The sequence below is a fragment of the Fundulus heteroclitus genome, chromosome 22 (assembly GCF_011125445.2).
Source record: "Fundulus heteroclitus isolate FHET01 chromosome 22, MU-UCD_Fhet_4.1, whole genome shotgun sequence".
NCBI lineage: Eukaryota > Metazoa > Chordata > Actinopteri > Cyprinodontiformes > Fundulidae > Fundulus > Fundulus heteroclitus.
This window is the reverse complement of record NC_046382.1, coordinates 23811894-23827198: the sequence shown is the minus strand read 5'-3', so window position 1 is coordinate 23827198 and position 15305 is coordinate 23811894. Positions and strand designations below refer to the sequence as shown.

Sequence of the window (15305 nt, the reverse complement as noted above, 5' to 3'; positions counted from 1 at the left end):
TTGGCTAATTTGAAAGAAGGTACCACTGTATTTAGCTTCAGCCTCTAGTTAGTTTGGGCTGTGTGTCGCTGTTAAGCCTAAAGGACACCCTAGAGATTCAATATGCTTTGGACTCTGCAGCACAAAAGCTCAGTTTTTATGTTTATTGAAAGTTGACCTTTGGATGTTTTTGCACTACCGAGATGAAAAATCTTTGCCAGACAATGTCAGGAGGATTAATATCTGCTAGATTGTTTTTACAAGGTAGGAATAGAGATAAAAAAATATTGCTTGAAAGCCCCTGAAGAGAGAACTAAATAGTCAAGAGTTGCTACATTTTAAGCTTTGAGAACAAAAAAATACAGTATATACAAAATATAAGCTGAGCTGAAATACATGAAAATAATACAATAATTATCATACTGAGGCTAAGTAACTAGTATAAACACACAATATCAGATAAATTTATACAAAAGTTTTTTTAATCGTCTTTAAATGTGTGGTATGATTGGAATGAGCAGATCTACATTAAATGAGGGTACTGATGCCTCTAAATGGCATTAAATGATACATAGATTCTCTTATGTTTCCTATTGTGGGGGAATAAAAATAATTTAACTTTTCATTTCCATCTTACTGACACTGTGTCATAGTTCAGTCTTTTTTGTACTTCTCTCCAGCTCCAGCTGCCCTCCGTTCACCAGTGTTGAACCAGGCCTATGTGTATATCTTCTCTGTGAACTAATGACAGATACATACAGAGGCAAGGAAATAACCGTATATGTAAGTGTACATTGTTCAATACATATTTACAAATCATACACATACATATATTATGATATAAACAATGGAATGTGTACCATTGTGTTCCCTTTAAATCAGATTAGGTTGAAAAAGGGTTTATCGCTGGGTCGTGCTCCAAATGTTACTTTATTTCCTTACAGACTTTGTGATGCAAACATTGCTCTGCAAGTAAAAGTAAGTCTTGCTATTTATAGATGGACAGCTGCAAAACAGTCTACTGAGCATCTGCAGGTAGAATAAAAACTCACAGAACTATCCAGTTTCATTAAACTGATATTTCCATGATTGTGCATCGTGCAAAAGTCCTTTGACAGAAGTTGGGTCTCTGCGGCGGTGGAGTTGGTGGCACTATCCAGCGAGGAGGGACTGGTGGAGGGGAATCCCACGGCGTGGGTGTATGAGAGCATGTGGGAGGGGGACTGACGTCAGGATGTTGTGTAGGACGAGAATGGGGGCAGTGCTGGGAATGCGGACGTGGCTGGAGATGCGGGCAGCGCTGAGAATGGTGCGGATGGGCGTTTTGCTTCGGACTGTTGCGCGGATGCGGGTGAGTGCGAGGAAGATGGCGTTGAGCCGGAGCTGGAGCATGACGTCAGCAGAAGTACTCGTTAGGCTGTCCCTCAATCTTTGCTGTTGACTCAGAGTCCAGGCTGGAGCGTGCTGACAGCAGCCTGTTGGACTCCTCTTGGTTCAATCTGTTTAAGTACTCGCCCTCGAGCCCTTTGGCCTTTGTGGCGGGGGATAGTGTTTCAAAAGTCACGTATGAGTCTTGGATGTCTTTGGATTTCTTTCCCCAGTACTTTTTAATGCGTCTCTTCAGGGCCCCGCAGCAGACAATGACAGTGAGTGGGACTGCAATGACACAGGCCACGGTGATCACAATCACGTTGATCAGCTTTTGGGTGCCTGTTGCACTAGCTGCTTCATCGGTGGAAAATATCACACACTGTTCTTTCCTGGGAATCAGCCCTTTCACGCACACACAGGCAATATACTTGGTCCTGGGCACCAACCCATCTATAGTTACACGGGTTTGTCCCGCTCCAACGTTGATCTTTCTCATGTCCCGCTCTCCAAACACAGCATACAGCACACTGAAAGCGGTTGTGTTCTTTGCTTTAGGTGCTCTCCAGTTCAGCGATATCGTATTGTCTGTGTCACCCACCACCTTCACAGAGCGGACCACCCTGTCAGGGTCCTGTTGTAGGGATGAAGTGTTGGCCGCCAGGTTGCTGAGATTAGTCTTCTCCAGATCCAGTAGTGCATCAGAGTTGGAGGAGGTGGAGGGATCCTGGGTGGCTCCATCAGTTAGGGTGTAAGTGAGCTGCTCAGGATCAGGACCAGCAGCAGGTAACATGCCAGAATTCATAGCAGCCAAAACTGATGGGGTGGAGGTCGGAACTACATATCTAGCCACCAGCTTTTCCTGGTAGGCTGCTTTACCCACTGGGTTTGGCTTCTTAACTTTGGCCTTCTTGTCTGTGTTTGTTTGGTTCCCTTCTGGTCTTGGTGGGTTAGAGACAACCAGAGAAATGACGGCCTCTGCGTTGCCTGCGTAATTGGATGCCTTGCAGATGAATTTCCCTGTATCGCGATAGGACACAGCTGGGACACTGAGGATGGACCAGGTGATTCCTTCCTTAGATGTTTCCTGTTGGACTGTGTCAGCAGAGAGATTGGAATATATTTTAATGAGCAATTAAGAAAGAGTGACAATATTATAGAACTGTTACAATCCAATATGAACCAGAATCCGATTAAAGATCTCAGCTGATAAAAAGAAAATAATGCAAGGAAGCTGATTACACAATGTTTATCCATCAATTGTCATCTATGTTGCATAACTGCCTGTGAAAGCTGCAGCTGTCAATCAGAGTTACAATCCGACTGACTCTAGTAGTAGCTTTCAGTTTAATTAACAACAGGACCACAGAGTATAAAAATCCTCCGAACTGATGAGCAACGCACAGAAAGAACCTGTAGGGCTTTTGCTGATTCGAGTCACATGGCTGCCCACCCAGGGAACTCCTGTCAGAGGGGGGCACATACCGACCACAAAAAAGGTACCTGTCAGTTGTGCCCTGTTGCGTTTGTGTTGCTTGTTTGCATTTCAAAAGTCATAAGCAAAAAAAAAAATAATCATCTTTGTGGAAAACTACAGCTGTCAAAAAAAAAAAAAAATACAGCGGCTGTATTTTTATTTTATTTTTTTATCTGTCTCACTTCACTTTGTGATTTTCAACCCACCAAAAAAACTTTATAGTGAATGCTCTCCTGCTGCAGGAGGAACTGCAAACCAGAAGCTTTGTAACCAGCTTTGTGTATGCACTGTAGGAAATGTGAGATGAAGTCTGTATTACAGATTTCAAGTTGGAAGGAGTAGATTATTTATGTTGTAGGACCTATTTTTACATCTCTAGACTGAAATCTAAAACACTTTGATAAAACCTGGACCAGGTTATTCTTCCCTTTAATATTCATAAAATAACATTTTAAGATTCATGAAAACCATTGCAATACAATGAAAAGGGCCCAGACTAATGAAGTTTTGTAGCTCAATTACTGATTTGTGAACACTTTACTCTATTAGCAAAATATAAACTCTAAATCTATATGTACCTGATGCAAAAAGTAGGGCTCAGCCAGGGCACAACTGATGCAAAAATCACCACTCGTAAGACAAATTACAAAGGCAAGCTAACCTGTTCCATTAAGCATTTGTCCATCTGCCCTGCGCCACGTCAGATCTGGTACCGGTACTCCAATGGTCCCACAACGGAGCAGAACATTGTTCCCAACAGCGCTCCGGACTCGTGCCACTGCCGTGTGGATACGTGGGAGCTGACACTGCCGCAGCTCCGCATCGCTGAACAGCACCCCTGAGAAGCTCTCTGGTGCAGCACAGCGTAGTCGTGTGTCAATAAATGCCACAGAAAGTGTGGGAGACTTCTGGAACTGGACCAGGTCATAGAGCCGGCAGTCACACACCCAGGGGTTGTCATGGAGGCCTGTGGATGAGGGGAACAAAAGAGAAACTTTAGGCAGAGCCAGAGGAGTCCAGCTGTGGGCAAAGGGAAAGAGTATACTGCAGATTGCTGGTCGTGATGTTATGATGATAATCCTGTAAGAGGATTGACATTTAATTCAGAAACTACATCATAGCTATGATTATGGCAATAATAGCAATGATGATGATGATGATGATGATGATGATGATGATGATGACAGTGAAGGTGTTGGTGAAGGACGTTTCCTTTTAACAAAGCTGATGCCTTTGTCCTTCTGCTTTTCTTGCTGTAGAACCACACCTTAAAAAAGCTCTGCTTGGAGTTGAACAACAATTAGATATTTTAAGATTTTGTTGTAATTTATTTTAAGTAAAGTATAGTCTGTCTCCAGGAACAGATCACTGGCTAAATTGTGTACACATATATTTGACAATTGTTTTCGTCTTTTCATTAACTGAATTGATGTCGTCCCAAAAGATGTTAAAGCAGTTGATTGGGCCCTGAAGATGTCTTGTCCATCTATTTTCCATCTACTAAAGTTAATGACAAACTTTTTTTGTTAGATTGGTACATTTATTGCAGTTTTGAAACAGCACACTGTCAACAAAAATATAAAGATTATTCAGAATTCAAGAGGATATTTAAAAAAAAAATCAAGGTCAGAGTAGAGATTATGTGCTGCTGCTAAAATATATTGTTTGCCTGCTTTTGGGTGGATGGGGTGGGGGTGATGATTAATAAAAAAAAATATGCAGCAGAAGGGTAACTGTTTTATTATGTTGCAATATTAATTAATTTATTTATTTTATGTCAGTGTTTGAGTCATTCAAAACCTGTCAGTTTTCAATATTATTTAATATTATCATAATGCTCCAAAAAATGCTATTATGGTTTTTAATCTGCAAGCCACCCACAGATTATCATTGCCTCACACATCCATCCAACCACCCATAAACTTTCTAGAGGAAAACTGGTGTGTTTCTTACCAAGTATCATCTTGGAGCTCTCTGGGCCAAGCGTGGGCTTCACAGCCAGCCAATTGGTCAGCACCTCCACCGGCAGGGTCAGCAGGCTGTTACTGGACAGGTCCAGGTAGGTGAGGTTCTTAATGTAAGTGGTGGCTTCCGCGGGCAGCGAGGTGAGTTGGTTGTTGTGCAAATCAAGAAGTCTGAGGCTGGGCATGTCCATGAGAGACTCCCAGGGAAAGGCAGTGAGGGCATTCCCGTCCAGACGAAGCTCTTCCAGGTTGAACAGTCCCCGAAAGCCTTCCGGGCTCAGAGCCGACAGGGTGTTGAAAGACATCCAGAGGAATTCCAAACTGGAGAGGTAGCTGAAGGCTTCGTTTGGGATCTGCTGGATGGCTGTTTTCTCAATCCGCAGTTTGGATGTGTCGACAGGGAACCCGACTGGCACGAGAGATATGTCAGGATCATTGCATATCACGCTCCTGAAAGAGGCATATAAACATTCAGAAATTAGATTCTACAAGCCGGATTAAAATTATTTATTAATTATCATTGATACTTTGTAATATATGTACTCTCATGATTGTCGTTTGCACGCTGTTTACAGTTCACTTGTGCCGAAACATCTGTCCTCGCATTTAGATCCAATCACTCAAGAGATGCGCATACCACACATGTCGGGTTTTAAATGGTTTGCTTTGTAGTTTCCTTACCTGGCCTTGGATCCGTCACTCAAATTATGGTAAAAACAGCTGCACTGCGAAGGGCATGAGCTCACTGGGGAGAAAAGTACCAGCGTGGCCACGCAGAGCCCCAGGAGCAGGACGAGGAACATCTTGGCCCACTTTTACGCATACGCAGTGTGCCTATGCGCCCCGTTTGCGCCTCGCTTAAATCAAACAGACCAGTTTTTTCTCTCTCATATGAAGGACTATGGCCCGCATGGCTTTGTTCCACCGCTTTGCTGTCCCATAGTGATAGGACTGCTGCGAGTCCCGAGATAAAAAGGATAGACTGGGATTAGGGAAAGAACTGGCGTTCGTTTCATTTTGATGCGTATAGCATCCCGGAATCTGATAGGCTGCTCGGAGACGTCCCTATTTATCATCAGTGGGGAAAAAAAACAACACTTCCGAAACGGTCATAATCTAGGAGGGGCTTCTTTTTTCTTTTTTTTTTCAACTTAATCGTTGGCTATTCATTTCTGCCCTACGTGACAGTTAAAAAGCAGGCCTCAGCATACGTCAGTTTGTTTTGCCACAAGTTTGCCCTGGTGTTGTTAGGATCTTTAAATAAATGCTTTTACCTTGCCAAGAAATCTTTCGGATTTTCTCATAGCCGTTTTAAGATATGTATGTGTGCATTTACGGTGTGTGGTTCCCAGAAGCGTTGTCAGAAGGTGTCCGAGGCTTTTATTTATTTATTTCATTTTGTCACTCAAAATTAGACTTTTAAAAGTCAAAGGAAACCGAATTTATCCTCGGTTTATAATTGTATTGAATGTGAGTTCTGAGTATTGTCCATCCTTGTGTTATTAATTTATTTATGTGTTATTTGTTTAATAAGTTGTTTTGTTTTTGTTTTTTTACTTTACTGCTGTGCTGGGCGCGCACAAATCTGCTCTCCATCACAGCTCTGTATCCCGGCGTCGTGAGCAGAGGAGTGGGCATAACGTTCAGGCGCGGTCCATCTCATCTCATCCCGACCTGATCTCAGATCAAAGCAGAACAGAGTCGGCAGGGCGGTCGGTCTTCCACGAGGGAAAACGCGCGGTGCCAGCTGTGGTTCTCACTGGGCGCAGAAAAAGAGCAACCGTTGAAGAGGACGCATTCGCTCACTGTACCTGACCGATTCTCAGTTCCGCTGACCCTGCGGCTCATAGGGGTTGGAATGAACAGCAATGATCATCCTAGCCCCCGAGTGCACCGGTGCGCCTTTCCCGAACCTGCCGCCACTATACACATAAAATGGATAGCTTTTTAAGCGCTAGCGAAAGGTGTGCACTCTAAAATTACCTTTCAGCACAATTAGGTGGTCTATGCTGCGGCTGTTTCCGCTTGTCATGGTGGCATTGGTGTCAGAACAGTGTTTAACCACCCCTGGTGTTGCTGTTTTTGAAAGGCGTACTGTAGATGTTCCTCGGTGAGATTTAGCGCTGATTCCGCGCGCACTGGGTAAAGCTACATTTGAGCTTTTAAACATGGCACTTAAATTTCTGTCATGTAAAAACAGCCTTGCTGTTAGCGCACCCAGAGTCTGTTCAGATATTATGGAGAAGTCTCTAGTGTAGCACGTCCTCTGATCCACCACGCCGCTCACATGTGTGCGGCGTGCTATTTGACGTGCTTATATTTTCTCTCAAGTCTGGACTGGGTCCTCCTGAGATTCCCCGCTCCGCTGTTTTACAGGTGCTGCTTTAGAGACTCATCGGGGCTTTTACGCAGCAACATTACGCATGATTCAGCTGCTAGTTCGTTTCCTTTAGAGGTGGGCGGATCGATCCTAGGATCGATACTATCGATACCAACGCGGGTATTGATATTGAACAATATTGTTTTAACAGGATCGATCCTTTTTATTCTCTCCCGCGCGCGCTGACTGCAGCAGATTCACCAGACCAGTCTCCCCTTCTGTGCCAACACCGGCACTCTGCTGGCTGCTGCTCCCCCTCCCCTCTCGTACATGGCTCAGCGGCATCAGCCAATCAGCACGCAGGCTCAGCCTGTCCCGCCCACTGTGCTCTTTCAACTCAACATACACAAACAACCGCCGCGCGCGGCGCGCGGCTCCTGTTCAGACACGGAGAGAGAGAGAGACCGCCAGAGCGCAAAAACTTGAAGAGAGAAATATGTTTAGTAAAAAGCTGGTTAAATTTAGTGGAAACACAACAAACAGAGGAAAGAGTGAAAGCGACAGAGGAAACTTCTCTGATTGCCCAGACCCACAGACTGACGTCACTGACTGAGGCGCTTCAGTCCTCCGGAGGACATCCAGGTAGATCAGAGCAGCAGTTCATGTTAATTTTCAAAGTAGATATTATCTATCATATGTTACTGGAGCCCACACAGAAAATGTAATTAAGACCTTGAAAGAACCCAGTACATATATCCTATTAAAAAGTGTTATTTAAGATAAGATAACATTAGCTAATCCTTTATTTATCCCACGACGGGGAAAATTATAGGATTAAAACAACAAGCAGGTGCACACAATACAGACAAAATTACATGAGGATTGAAAGATATAAGAGGTGGATTAGGAAAAAAACACTGAACATAACATTATTATTATTATTATTTAATTGTAATAATAAAATAAAAATCAAATGTTAAAAGTATCGGTATCGGATCGATATCGGCGATACTGCCCCTTGTATTTACTTGGTATCGGATCGATTAAAAATTCCCAGTATCGCCCACCTCTAGTTTCCTTCACGTTCTATGCCCCTCTTGAGAAGCAGACCTGCTCTGCTCAGCGTTAGATTGCTACAGCGTGTAACTTTCCTCGTCACTCTTCTGTCATCTTAGCCTCCGTCCTAACCAGAGTGTATTTCTCATCTCTGTTGCTGGGTTGCGTAGTCGTGTGCCTCTGAGCGAGTAATTACCCCAAATGATGCAGCTTGAAATTGTTCTGTGTGATCAGAGGCTTTATGTTGGTGGTCTGGACGAACCTAGTGAGGCAGACTATCCTGCTTCACCTTTAATGCCACCAGCGGGGCCCACTCAACGGGAAGGGACTTTTTTTTTTTTCAGTGCTGCGCACGCAAGGGATAAACAGCGGGTGAAAAGCATAAATACAGACTGGGCAACTTTTAAAGAGGGAGAATGATGACGGAGGGTTCTGGGCTAATGCGTCCAATGTTTCAAGACCCTAAAAATAACTCTGGTTGTGTAATCTCCAACAATCTAACAAACAACAACAACAAAAATAGTGCAATCTGAATTCAGGAAAAAAAAAAGAATCACACCACTCGATTGTTATAATGACAAGAGTCAAACAGCAGGAGTTCATATGGAAATTCCTATGCAGATTATTTCTATTTTAAAGTCCCTTGTAGGCAAGAAAAATTACATTTATATATTTGATGACCATATGGGATGACTAGATTTTACAAGCACAAGGTGTTTCTCATATTTTAACATTGCATCATAATAACAAAGAATATCAATGAAAAGTCAATTTGTTCCTTTATTTAATTAAAAAAGTAAAATATTTAAAGTTTTTGTTAAAGGTGACCAATTATGCTTCTGTTTAAACAATTTTGGATGGGTCTAATAATCATCATCATCGCAACAAATATTCCAATGAAACTTTGTGTTTAACCCATTCCTTAAAGAGCAGTGGGTTGTCACTATGCAGCACCTGGAGAGCATTCAGGGGCTAAGTGTCTTGCAGAGAGACCCAGAATGGCAGTCTGTGGGAGTCAAACCCAGCCTCCAGGAAAAAAAGCACATTGCTCTAACCACTAGGGGCCACCACTCCTCCAGGCCTACGGGCTGTGCAAATAAATATGCACCACCAACTCAATGTTTACACTTTCACTTTATAGACATGAAGCGGGGCCAGTGCTTAAAACACCTCTGTGCAGCTTCTGTATTGTTGCCCACACATTACCCCATTGAGACAGCTGCTTACCCAAGGCCAAAATCTAATAGAATGAAAACTGATCTAAAATGTGCAAATCAGGAAAATCTCAAAAAAAATTAATACAACTTAACTTGAAGCAAAAAAATAAAAAAAGTTAAATGTGATTTATTTAATATAAGGTCTGAGGCCTCCGGACATGGACCGCAAGCGCTACCCCTACACAACCAGCATGCCTTGACAAATTATGATTATGAACAGTGCCATGACTACACTTTTTGTTATTATAACTGATATCTTTAAAATTAACAATTAGGTGCGCTAGTAGCATAGGGGTGGCGTGTGCAGCCTATGTACAGAGGCCTCAATCCTCGTCTCAGCTGCCCCAGGTTCAATTCTGACCAGCAGTCCTTTGCTACATGTCTTTTTTTTCACTTGAACTTTGAGATTATTTTTGAGAAAACAAAAGAAAAACGTGATTGAGGACCTCAAAGCTGCCTGGTTTCCATCATTGTTTTCAGTACACCACTGTTATTCCTACTGCTTCTTGCCTATCTGTCTACAATTTGCAAAAATATACATATAACATATTACAAAAAAACAAGAAACAGTATAAAAATACCAAATTTAATATAACTGTGAATTTGCTGCAGTGACATTTCTTTACAAGGCTAATATGGCCCACTAAAATTCACCTGAAAACATCATACAAGAATTCAAGTATTAGATTAGTCTACATTTGTGGAAAGTTGTTTAATGGAACAATAAAAGGAGATCTGTAGGAATAAATCCCTTGAGATTTACCTGTGTGTGAAAAGAATGTCAGGTGAGAGATTACCAAGCTTTGAACTGATGTGATGGATTCATAAAAGATTTTCTTTCTAAATCCAAGGCATGTGATGTTAAGTCTTACCACCCATACACCCACAGAAAAATTGTCTCCAAAATACAGCCAAGCCACCAATAATTACAGCATTATACAAAAGACAAACTTATACAAATATCTTATTGAAAATATTTTTATACATTTCAAGGAAAAACCAGGATCAGTATCAAAAGGACACACTTACATCCAAAATACACTTTTTTCCTGCCACAACATAGACTTTGGATTTCTTACAGCTGGTTTTTACTTTCGATATAAAATTACTCCTTGGTAAGAAGAAAAAAAAATCCAAGAAGGCAGTGGAGTACATTTCCAGACCTTTATCCTGGAAACCAAGTCTCCTCTGTTATCAGATATTTTGTGATTTCACTCCCACTCTGTCAGGTTTTCCTTTTCCATGCTGATTCTGAACGAGACAACAAACACGGAGGCAGGCACATAGTTAAAAGGTTTTATTGAGAAATGTGATTAGTGGAAACTGTGTGGGCTCTGGTAACAGACTGGAAACAGACAAACAAAGTTACAAACCGACAGCAGACAGGTTGGTGAAATAGACAGTTCTGTGGCAGGGTTACGGTGTGGGTTAGTGGATGGGTCCAGGGAGATTGTGAGTCAGTGCACAGACAGCTGCAGTTGGCTGTCTGAGTGGTGTCCTGTGTAATGTTTCAAGGTAGCCAATTCAATAAAATTTTATTTATATTGCGCCAATTCATGATACATGTCATCTTAAGGCACTTTCCAAAATCAAATTCAATCAGATTATACAGATTGGTCAAAAAGTTTCCCAGTAGATTGCATCAAGTCTTGACAAGCAGCATTCACTCCTCCTGAAAGAGCGTAGAGCCACAGGGAGAATCGTCCGCATTGTCAATGGCTTTGCAGCAATCCCTTTATACTGAGCATGCATGAAGCGACAGTGGAGAGGAAAACTCCCCTTTGGCAGAGAGGAAAACCTCCAGCAGAACCAGAACCAGGCTCAGTGTGAACGGTCATCTGCCTCGACGGACTGGGGATTAGAGAAGACAGAGCAGAGACACAATAAGAGAGACAAAACATTGATCCTGGAATCTGTTCTACATTAGATGGTAATCCACTAATAGCTGGTGGTGGATGCAGGAGGGTGGCCGGGCAGCCAATGGCTCAGTGGAATGACAGGAAGAGTCTTTATCAGTGCCAGGAGTGGAGATGAACAGGAGTTACAGAAAGGCTCTTGAACACAGCAAGAAAAGCTTACTTGGCTTCTCTTATTAAAACAAGAACACAGCTGCAGGGTAAAGATCCAACAACCTAGCCACAGGGTTCTGTAAGGAAAAAACATGGACAAGTCAAAGGAAACAGCAAGGCTTCAGGACAAGGTTCTCAGAATCATAGATCTGTTTGGGTTACCGCTTTGGGTTAGCAAATGTTCTGATGCCTTTACCTTGACTCCTGCTTCCCTTTATGTTTCCCTTCATTGCAGCAGATTAGGAACACCTGTGGCTTCAGCCTGCCAGTCACACCCTGCAGGAGAGAGAGAGAGAGAGAGAGAGAGAGAGAGAGAGAGAGAGAGAGAGAGAGAGAGAGAGAGAGAGAGAGAGAGAGAGAGAGAGAGAGAGAGAGAGAGAGAGAGAGAGAGAGAGAGAGAGAGAGAGAGAGAGAGAAGCATCACACACCACACAGATCTGTGCACCTGACACACTTGCTGTTCAGTTAAGGTTTGTGAGAAAAGTTTAGAATAAAATGTTCTCTGCACATGAACTAACATTGGTCTCTGAGCTTGTAAGGGGGAGGCCTCTTTTCTACGAAATATAAATAATCCTGCATTGAGAGTCCAATTGAGTTAAATTGAAGTACGACGACCCACATTCTAGCTGAGAGGCTTATGGAAGCGAAGAGATGAAGCTGCAAATAAACATTATTAAACTAAAAATGCAGTGCAGGCAAGGATAGGCCACCATTAACGAGCTGAATACAAGAAAAGCTTAACATGTTTTACATGCACAGAAAACAAATACTAACAAAGAGAGCACAAGGAGCTTAAGTGTATTAAGTGTAAGTAAAATGCAGATATAGTGCCAAATTGTTATACTGCTTTAAATTCTCACATCAGTTGAGTGGTCGTCAGACATTTTCTGTTACCGCCCCCCTGCCCCCCCCCAGCCCCGTGAAGTATGAAAAATGTCCAGCCCCCTCATCCCCACAAAACCTCCACAAAATGGGTCACTTAATGCAAGGAAGCCACTGCTCTGAGGATTAGCCAAAATCCCTTTTACATTTTATAAGAGTTAAATAAATGTTATAACACCTGCCATTTTTCAACATTGCCACATTTTATTAAATATATGGTAATAAATACAACAGTATAAAACGTGTTTAGTTTGACATGTCCCTGCAGTTAAAAAAGACTGAAGCAGCACCCGTTACTTTTAGCTAGCTATGAACCTCATCATCAATGCTTAAAATAAACTAGCTGAAAATATGTCAAAAATTATATCAAGCCACTAAAATGGAAGAGAAAATAAGAGTATCCATCCACAGACATTCATAGCTACATCCCTCAATGCAGTGAAGCCATTGCTTTGATAATTACCCAGAATCCCTTGCTACTCATACTACTGACTGCAGGTACAGAGCAAAAATATGATGGTGTTGTTGTCCAGTTAAGCAGGATATTTCTATAATGGCCTCATGGACATGTTTAACTGTGTAACAACTTTGCTGAATTTGCTGGACAAAATAAAGCCAAGGTTAAAACAACAATATTCTGTGGGTGGGTGCACGGCCCTAAACATGCGGGCACACATCAGCAAACTTTTTCAGAAATAAAAAAAAAGTTTTTAACTTATTATATTTATTTATACATAATTATTATTATATATAGTTTTGTTAACACAATCAGTACACATCTACTGAATTTTAGTCATCCATCTATCTTCTCCTGCTTATCTGGGGTCCTGTAGCAGGGGCTGCAGCCTTAGGAGAGAGGCCCATACTTCCCTCTCGCCAGCAACTACTCAATTTGATGAACTCAATTTCTCAAATTGAATAACCAAATGGAAAAAAAACTGACAGTAGGGCCATATTGTGCATGCTTTTTGATATATATATATATATATATATATATATATATATATATAACAATAGTGTACTGTTTAATAACAATATATTAAATGATCACTAAAAATTGTAACTTAGAGCTTATGAAATGTTTGCTCTGAATAAATTAAATAAAAATCAAGTAACCAATATACTATATAAGATCCAACTATTTAAAAATGAGGTGAGACTTTCTGATGAGAGCAGGGCTGTTCAGGTAGCATTACATAAATAATATACCATTACCAAAATCAATATACCTCACCAGACTGTCATGTGCACGTGGCTCAACTTAAAACTTACCTTACATTTTAAATAAGAAACCCAGTTTGGGTAATTTATGCAAACAACATACTTATTTTTATTCCAGTAAAATCCAATAGACAGGTTTTTCCAAATAAGTGAGCAGGGGTCTTCAATTAAAATAGCTAAAGGTCCGTCTGGGGGACAATGTTGATTTTGAGACATCTCCAGATCTCTGATCTGTGGGCATTTGTCACACTATTTTACTCCGCAAACTGTAAAGGTCCCATGCACTTTATAGCTGTCCTTGCATCGTCTGTTTAAAAACCATCTGTGGCAAGAAGTATAAAAATATGGTTTAAAGCACTTCTTTGTACGTCAGGTGGAAGATCCCCACAGCTGGACTGGGGGATATGACAGACCACTGTCATATCTCATGCCTCGCTGTATGAAGAGGCAAATGTTGTCAGTGATAGTGATGCATAGATGCCCCCCCCCCAACTTTTTTTAGCCAAACTGGCCAGTAGCCACATAATGTTGTCAGCGTCAATGTAATGTGTAAGGATTGGGTTAAGAGACTGGTAAAACACTGCCATTACCTGTCTGTCTGATGCTGAGGATGTAGTTTGGCCTGGCCACTCAGAGCTGCCTGAGGGATAAGTGAAGGTGGAGGAGGAGAGGTAAAGGCAGAATTCTTCACCAAAAATCAAAACACTTTTAGAGGGAACTGATGACAGAGAGGGTCATAACTATTTTTTAAATATTAATGAATCAAGAAAGGATTTGGCTCAAGCAGAAAGGGCATTTTTTTCCACCCAGGGCGAAAACGCAGGTGCTTGCGCACCACTAGGGGTCTATCTTTGCAAGTGCCTGTTGATAAGTGAAAAATTATTTGTGTTGTATCTTACATTTCACATATCAATTTGTCATAGAAAATATGCTCCTAAAACAATGACTTTATGTCCATTTGCACCAGCTCTATTAGCTGGAGGGCGAAATAGTGCCATTCTTTAACGGGTCTGTGCAACTGTACTTTAAAAAGGAGAAAAGGAGTCGTGATCATCTTTTGTTATAACCTTTGTTAGGATCATGGGACTAAAAACCTAACATATTTTCACATATATCTTACCAGCAATTTTTCATATAATCCTTGGAGCAGCACAATCTCATGTTTGTTTTCCTTTGGCCCATTTGAAAGAAAATCTGCACATGCTTTTAACAGCTAACACATAGTAAGCTATTTGCTCCATTGCACTCTGGGCATAATGGCTACACTGTATCCAATCAATGCTGTTTTTAATCAGCTATTCTTAAACTATGTTTTGGTCCCCGCTACAATGCCTCCTGTCTGCCATTGTTACAGCACATGAACTTCAGACTGAGTAAAGCTCCGGTTAAAACATCTGCGGGTTCAAAAAATCATTTAGTTTTATCCTCTATCATCGTAAACAAATACACAGCGGGCTTAATCCTCTAAGGTCAGTGTGTCCGTCAAAAGTTGAAGCTGCACGAAAAGATGGCTGACAGTTACAGAGGGCCGTGTAAGTGGGATCAAGGATTAAGGAGGACACAAAACAGCATCCCCACTGCACTCTGTCGCTTGTTCACTGCAATTGCTTTGGGTCAGAGAGTGAATGAGTAAATGAGCCTGACTACTGTATTGACATAAAACATTTTACAATTATAAATGAACAAAACATAGTGACTTATATAGGTATTCCTACCCTTTACAAGTCCTTTACCCTACCCTCACACTTTGTC

At 41.6% G+C, this 15305-nt stretch overlaps 1 protein-coding gene across 1 annotated transcript; it reads right to left on the bottom strand.

The window, feature by feature from the left end:
* Positions 1 to 129: 129 nt before the first annotated feature.
* On the bottom strand, positions 130 to 5952 carry lrit1a (leucine-rich repeat, immunoglobulin-like and transmembrane domains 1a). Its single transcript, XM_012880653.3, has 4 exons — positions 5470 to 5952; positions 4778 to 5238; positions 3486 to 3791; positions 130 to 2442 (listed from the first exon to the last, which is right to left on the bottom strand). Exons 1-4 carry the CDS (start codon positions 5589 to 5591, stop codon positions 1376 to 1378), a joined length of 1956 nt encoding a protein of 651 aa, XP_012736107.2. The 5' UTR covers positions 5592 to 5952; the 3' UTR covers positions 130 to 1375.
* Positions 5953 to 15305: the final 9353 nt, after the last annotated feature.

What these genes read in the sequence shown, in the direction of transcription:
- lrit1a (XM_012880653.3), bottom strand. Translation starts at nt 5,591, where the DNA reads ATGTTCCTCGTCCTGCTCCTGGGGCTCTGCGTGGCCACGCTGGTACTT. An exon ending in GAGCTCCAAGATGATACTTG is followed by an intron (nt 3,792 to 4,777) that starts GTAAGAAACACA and finishes CCTCATCCACAG; the next exon opens with GCCTCCATGACAACCCCTGG. An exon ending in ACAAATGCTTAATGGAACAG is followed by an intron (nt 2,443 to 3,485) that starts GTTAGCTTGCCT and finishes CTGCTGACACAG; the next exon opens with TCCAACAGGAAACATCTAAG.